Source organism: Colletotrichum abscissum (assembly GCF_030869225.1).
Source record: "Colletotrichum abscissum strain IMI 504890 chromosome Unknown Scaffold_179.1, whole genome shotgun sequence".
NCBI classification, from domain to species: Eukaryota; Fungi; Ascomycota; class Sordariomycetes; order Glomerellales; family Glomerellaceae; genus Colletotrichum; species Colletotrichum abscissum.
This window is the reverse complement of record NW_026850075.1, coordinates 1-7,539: the sequence shown is the minus strand read 5'-3', so window position 1 is coordinate 7,539 and position 7,539 is coordinate 1. Positions and strand designations below refer to the sequence as shown.

Sequence of the window (7,539 nt, the reverse complement as noted above, 5' to 3'; positions counted from 1 at the left end):
AATCACGTGTCTATCTCAGACATCGTGTATATAGACCTTTTCCTTTTGTCTATTTCTACTTTAATATGTTAAGCCACTTTTACCACACTCCGTATGCCCATTGCTGCGTGCCATAACTCGTGACAGTTATGAGCCCAGCTCTTAGTTAAGACCCCATACCACGATAACGCACTCATCAACACGATTCCTACAATCTCTTCGAGATGACAGACACACTCGCACCCACTTTAGCCCAAGCCAAATTGACTGGCCGAGACAGTTGGACCAAATGGTTCAACGCACTTCGTGCTATGAGTGAGGGCGTCGGGGTCTGGAAGTACGTCGACCCAGACGCTCCAGATTCCGACGCACTCCTCGACCCTTCCACGGCGCTCACTTCACCCTCTGAATTCGGACGATTAGTCGCGACCCGTAATGAGGAAGAACTACGAGCCTACCAGACACGCTGTGAGGCGTTCGAGAACGACCGAAGAAACTGGGAAATCCTACGCCAGGAGCTTCCAGACACAACTCCCAGCATGACCCCTTCGACTTCCTCGAGCACAAGCAACCCACAGGACCAAGCTGGGTTTCCTTTTACAAAGCCAGCTATGCCACCTACTTCACGCGGACAAATCTATCCCTATACCGCACCCGTGAAGAGGATCCACACGCTCGAGAGTATTCAGAAACAATGGGAGATCGAAGCCAAATACGAACAATTCAAGGCTCAGGAACGCAATACCGTCAACACGCACATCAAACTCCTCGCCCAGTGGTTGGTAAAATCAGTCAACGCCACTCTCTACGAACACGCATTCCAGAAAGCTACCGAGGACGGCGCCAAGTTCAGCATACAACGAATCGTCAGACATCTGAAGCAGGAACTTGCGCCCTCCGAAGCAGTGGTCAGGAATGCGGTTCGAGAGGAATACCGACAAGCCCTCAACAAAGCGAGGACCGGAATTAACCCCCAACGCTGGTATGAGGAGTGGCAGTCTGCTTACCTCCGAGCCAAAACGTACGATATTCCGGAAATTAGCGGAGAGATCGCCGTACTCGACTTCCTGGTTGCGGTTAAGTCCAGACTCAACCCTACATGGGGCCAACGCACATATGAGACCTTCAGCGAATCAATGGCCTTCGGAACGCGCACCAGGACCCTCGAGGAGATTGCGTATGCATTTAGCCTGGTAACCCAGGACGCACACACCAAACGGCCTTCAGGTCAAGGAGGGGCTTACTCCACTTTCGCTGGACGCTCTGACTCAGTTGACGACGCAAATGACAAGGGTGACGTTACGTGCCCTTGTAATCGCGCACACCCGTGGCGCCCTTCGGCGTGCCGAAAGTTGGAATGGGCACTTACAAGCCGAAACGCCAGTGGGTCACCAATGCGAATGTCAAAGAGCCATGTGGAGGAAGTCCTCGCCGCTGTCAAATCAAGCAAGTGGAAATCACTCCACGGTGAGCTCAAGAAAGCTGGTTGGCTGAGGAACGATGGAACCCCCAAGAAACCTGGGTTTCCGAAAGGATCCTCCAACCAACCCACAGCGAGCTCATCAGCAGACCAGGACGAGGGCCACGTAGTCGCTGTACTCATGAAGAGTCAGGACTCAGAGGTAAACGCAATCTTCAGCACCCCTATGGGTGGCGCTCATCCCCTCTCCCAGAGCACAGTAATGGACAGCTGTGGAGCAATGCATCTGGTCAACGACAAGAGCCTACTTGAACCCGAGAGTTGCGTGCTATCGGGCGATGACGACTACGTTGAATCAGGAACTACCACACTGCCTGTTACTGCACGCGGCACTCGTATCATGAAGGGCGTTTTAGACGGACCTAAGGGGAAGGGAACTTGCGATCTGAAGCTCCAGAACGTCGCTTACGTCGAGGGATTCCATGTCAACATAGTCTCAGAGACTCTGCTGAACAGAAGCGCACTCTGGTACTGCGGTCTGGATTGCACTTTGCGACAGGGAACGCTTCATAAGAGCACTGTCAAAAAGCAGCTCATCCGAAAGAACAATCTAGTCTTCCTCGAATACAAGCTCCTCCAATCCTATCCTTCTTCCGCAAACCTCAAGCGTGTCTTGCAGAGCCCAGCTGGTATTATGCTACCAGTCAGCCGTGGAAAATTCCGTCGCTCGTATCAACGCACCCGTGAGAGGTCTGACAGCGCGCTCCTCTGGCACCTCAGAACAGGTCATCTCGGACCTAATGCTCTTCGTCGATTACTGTACAAGACTCGAGGTGTGCGCATTAAACCTCCATCACAAGTTGAGTGTGAAGCATGTGCATTATCCGATGCCAAGACAGTAGTCTCAAGAGGACCACCCTCGAGAAGAGCCTCACGGCCATGGTACCGTGTGCACTGGGATCTCTTCCACTTCGAACCATCTCTTAGTGGACGACAATACATGCTCATAGCTTCCGACGAATACAGTGGGCAGCTCAGGGGGTTCCCTTTGAGGACCAAAACAGAGGAGGAAGTGCTTTTCGCACTGCAGAGCCTCGAGGCAGCGATTCGTCGTCAAAAAGGGACTCCAATATGCTTCTTCAGAAGTGACAATGAGACCGCCCTCCTAACCGCAAACGTCAGACGCGCATATGAGACGTGGTGTGGCGAGCTGGGAATCGGAATAGAACTTCCACCTCCACATACGAAGGAACCCGTGGGCAACGCAGAAAGAGCAGGTCAACTCGCAATCGCCAAAGCTCGTAAGATGCGCCTTTCTGCGAACCTCCCTACGAATCTATGGGACGAAACAGTATTGGCAGCAATCTTTATCCATAATATTACCCCACGAGAGGCCAATGAAGGAGATTCGCCCATCACAATGGAAATCAACTGGCAGAAGCGGTATCAACGCTGGTGGCAGACGGGTCACCGAGTGCGGGATTCTGAACCGGTAACCCCGCACCTCGGTGGTCTCTATGCATATGGCTGCCGAGCATACCCTCTTCACAGGGATCGTGAGAGGGGCATACGTCGGAAGGAGTTTAAAGTGCTTCCCCGCGGGCATATAGGATACCTGGTTGGATATGTGCCAGAAACGCACAACCTATACAGGGTCTGGGTGCCCGCGCTCGAGCAGGTGTTTGTTACGAGGAATGTTAGGTTCAACGAAGAAGTCTTTTATGATCCCGCACACGAGGAGCAAGCTATCGTGGGCGAGCAAGCAAATCTGGTAATCCAAGAGATGCAAGAACTCTTCAACGCCAACGATGAGTTAGTTCGAGCACTCGGGGAAGTGGATCTGGACTTCGGAAATGCCAGCACTCAAGACAACTCTGTGGTCGAGGATAGTATTACTGTTGGATTTTCAACTGTTCAGGACGCTGAGCAACCGACAGACGTACTCCAGGGTGCGGTTAATGAGGCTGACGAGGCTGACATAGTCTTGCCGTCACTACCAACCCCTGAGATGACCCCCTTGCGCGAGCTCGGGGGTGGGGGTGAGGAAGGGGATGCAGCAACCGGGTCACAGACGGCTCTGCGCAGTCCACAGTCCTCCCCACGAGCGCTTACACATACCGCGGAGGTTCTCGAGCCTTTAATTCCTGACGGCTCTCAGCAGAACGCTGGAGCACGCGGCAGACGAGGTGCCGATCGCGAGGAAGCAATTCCTGACGCTGAAGTCGACGTCAGCAGGGAACCCTCACAACAAACCTCTACTACTACACAAGAACAGAGCTCACAAGAACCGCCTCATCGAGTGCCAAGTGAAGCTCCGTCAGGTCCCAGACGTTCAAACCGGGCCCGCAGACCTCCACAACGCTTCGACGGCAGCATCTTCGCGACGCTCTTACATTCGAACACAGAAGACGGCGATTACCACAACCGCCGCTGGGACTGCTTTTTCTCTACCTTCATGCCTGATCAGCAGAAAGCCATAGAGGAAAGTAGTGCAGGACATACAACACTCCATCAAGTGGTAAAAGGAGCAGTTCACAGGACCTACCTGGAGCGCTCCGGAGGAGTTCAGAAACCACGACTCACTAAAGTTGACTTCCAGAGCCCACCAAAGAAGTTCAGCGATATCAAACATCTCCCACAGCAACTACAGAAGCTGCTCAGGGATGCCATGGACGCAGAAATGAAAAAGCTGAGGGATATTGGCACATGGGAGGAAGTCGACCGTGATCCCAAACAAGGGATCCCACTTCCATTGAAGTGGGTGTACACTTACAAGCACGACGCTGATAACGAGGTCTGCGAGGTAAAAGCACGTATATGTGTGAGGGGGGATATGCAACCACTTGACCCCTTACAAAATACGTACGCCTCAACGCTCGCCGCAAAGGCCTTCAGGCTTGTGATGGCAATAGCTGCCCAATTCGACCTTGAGGCAGACCAGTATGATGCCATTAACGCATTCCTCAACGCGCCTCTCAAGAGCGAGAAACCAGTGATTGTTGAACTCCCAGAGGGATACAAGGTCACTGGCAAAGTAGGCAAACTCCAACGCGCTCTGTATGGCCTCCGAGACTCGCCAATTCTCTGGTTCCAAACTTTTACCTCCATACTTCGTAGTATGAACATGATATATAGCTACGAGGAGATCTGTATCTACCAAACCGCAGACAGGAAGGTGATGCTGGTGTTCTACGTTGACGACTTCATTGTTCTGTACCATCGAGACGACCGAGAGACGGCTCAGGGGATCGTCGACGGCATAAAAGAATACATCAACCTCAAGGAGAATGGACCGATCAATTACTTCCTCGGAGTGCGGATTCTACGAGACCGTACTGCTCGCAAGGTTTACCTTGTCCACGACGCATACATCGAGCGAGTTGCTAAGCGCTTCGACCTCATGGATTCACTACATCCAGCTACCCCTCTTCCTCAGGACGAGTTCAAACCAAACGAGGGGCAGGCAACAAAGGAGGAAATAAAGAGCTACCAAGAGAAGGTCGGAAGTGTGCTTTATACAGCCATAATGATCAGACCGGACGTCGCTTTTGCTTGCTCGCAATTATCACGGTTCCTGACCAACCCAAGCGCAACCCACATCAAAGCAATCAACCACTGTATCCGATATCTCTACGCAACAAGATATCTTGCGCTCTGCTACGGCAGTGTACCGAGTGCGCAATCATTGCTTCTAGCTGGAGATGCCAGCTTCGCAGATGACGAGGTAACACGACGATCATCTCAGGGATACATAATGTTCCTTTTTGGCGGCCCAAATTCAATGGAAATCAGCACGCCAGGCGACAGTTACGACGTCAACTACCGAAGCTGAGCTTCTTTGCCTCGAGGAAACCGCAAAAGAGACCATGGCTCTGAAGCGCCTTTTTAAGGACATTGCCCTTGACCTAGGAGAAGTATGGTCAGTCAACTGCGATAATCAGCAGACGATTCGACTCGTCGTGGGGGAAGGGGAAAGAATAGCTACTCGACTTCGCCATATCGATATACAGAACATGTGGCTGAGACAAGAGCATGCCAGAGGCAGCTTCGAGGTTGCTTATATGTCAACAGAAGACATGCCAGCAGATGGACTTACCAAAAACCTTTCACGAGCTAAGTTCGAACATTTCCGCACACTTCTCAACCTCTACGATGCGCGAGAAGTCATCATGAACAGCCAAAATAGTCAGAAATGATCAATTTGGGCCACGCCCAGAAAAACACAATGCCCGAAGGCAGACGACAGACGGAACCCAGAGTGCGGCCCGGAGGCCCAAAACAAACAAAACAAAACTTTTCCTGGCCCGAAGGCCCAAACTCCCAAAACAACCTTGCCCCGCAGGGCACACGCACACAGAAACAAGACCCGGGCTTGCGCCCACTATTTGAACTCCTGGTCCACGAAGTACGCGATCGCCGGGATCATGGCGTCGCTGGCGAGGAGGGTGGGCACGCGCGCCAGGAACCGCGCCTTGCGCGCCTCGAAGTCCACGAAGCCAGGAGCAGCGGGGGCAGCGGGGGGCGCGGGAGGCGGAACGACCGTCAGGTCAATGACCTGGGGTGCGGGAGCGGGCGCCGCGACAGGAGGCTGGTCGTAAACGACCACGACAGGCGCAACCGACAACACAGGCGCACTCGGGGGAGGGGGCGGGGGGCGCGCGGGGAGGAAGTCCTCCGCATAGAACCCGATGTGGTTCTCGTACATCTTGGTGTTGTCGTCCATCCAGTGGACGACACCGCGGAGCTTGGCGATATCCTACCAGGACCACAGTCAGGAGTGCGCTTCTCAACGACAGAAAAGGACAGTGTACTTACGAGAGAGGGAGCGCCATTCACAATGGCCTCGGTGAGGGCCCAGGCCATCGGCCGCAAGACGACCGGCACATCGACACACCCCTCGGCCGAACGGCCGTTGAAGCAGCGCGCACACCGGCCACCACTTCCCACAAGACAACGACCACCATCCTCAGGGTCGGTGTACCGGAGGGCTGCCCGAAGACAGGGCATGCACTGCACTAACCGTTCCTCGGGAGCCACTCCCTTGAGCTTCTTGGGGACTAGGCACACGTCAGACAGGCTCAGAATAGCGAAGAGAACCACACTTACCGCGGGGGGTGCCTTGGCCTCTCGGTGTTCTCTTCTGCTTCTTGCCGCCCTTCTGGGAAGAGCTGGCCTTGCGTTTTTTGGACTCTAGAACACTGTCAGAAACGAACTCCTAAGATAACAGCACACGACATACCCTTCTCGGAAGGCTCAATGTCCGAAACATTCTCATCCTCACCCTCAGACTCCGAGGGGGGGACAGGTGAAAGCTCCTCAGAGCTCTCACCGCCACTATTCACCTCATCATCGCCCTTGTCACGACCGCTGATGAGAGCCTCGAACTCAATAGAGTTCTCGGCGTCTCCATCAGCAGCCTCAACATCCTCCTGGCCAGGGAGGGAGAGCTCGGCAGCCGGGCCCTGGTGGGCGGATGGGAGGTCGCGGGGGGGGGTGACGACCCGGAGGGGCTCGTCAACATTGTCGCCTGTCCAAACTCTTAGTAAACCGCACAATGCGCACATGAGAGGCATCGTAGAAATTGCGCGAAACTTACTGTTGCTTCCGGACATGTTGGATATTTGTATCTGGAATAAAATCAGCAAACGATTCGACGGCGCAGGCGCGCGCGCGCAGCAGACGGGGGCACCTACGGCAACTGCGAGAAGGTTGAAAGGAGGAAGAAAAACAACAGCCAGGCGACGCCGCGAGAATTTGGATATACGCGAGGCGGCCAGGCAGCCTCGCCCTCAGTGATTCACACACCGGAAGCAGCAGAATACGCGCTATTCCGGGTTAGGATTCCATTCACTTCAGACGAAGGGATATATTCACAACAAACGCGGTTCAAAAGACGCGTATCCCTTGCGCTTATTTTTTCCTTTGTTTACATTCGACCAAATCGGGCCTTTGTGAGGGCATTCAGAGGTTCTATCTCGGGCACAATAGCTCCCTAGCGGTAGCAATTGGGGGGTGTGTCACGTAACAGGGATAGTAACCGCATCTCACGAAGTGCCCGTCACGTGCTGAATCACGTGTCTATCTCAGACATCGTGTATATAGACCTTTTCCTTTTGTCTATTTCTACTTTAATATGTTAA

General features: G+C 53.6%; 2 protein-coding genes across 2 annotated transcripts; one reads left to right on the top strand and one right to left on the bottom strand.

Annotated features, from left to right (window-relative positions):
- Positions 1–290: 290 nt before the first annotated feature.
- CABS01_16860 (uncharacterized protein) lies at positions 291–4,521 on the top strand (the record flags this gene model as incomplete). Its single annotated transcript, XM_060550189.1, has 4 exons — positions 291–2,184; positions 2,410–2,700; positions 3,217–4,202; positions 4,438–4,521. The coding sequence occupies 4 exons, from the start codon at positions 291–293 to the stop codon at positions 4,519–4,521; spliced, it is 3,255 nt and encodes a 1,084-aa protein (XP_060402487.1).
- A 1,259-nt stretch (positions 4,522–5,780) lies between these two features.
- CABS01_16859 (uncharacterized protein) lies at positions 5,781–7,011 on the bottom strand (the record flags this gene model as incomplete). The annotated part of the gene is made up of 5 exons (XM_060550188.1): positions 5,781–6,155; positions 6,215–6,456; positions 6,506–6,589; positions 6,639–6,926; positions 6,996–7,011. The coding sequence occupies 5 exons, from the start codon at positions 7,009–7,011 to the stop codon at positions 5,781–5,783; spliced, it is 1,005 nt and encodes a 334-aa protein (XP_060402486.1).
- Between the last annotated feature and the right edge of the window lie 528 nt (positions 7,012–7,539).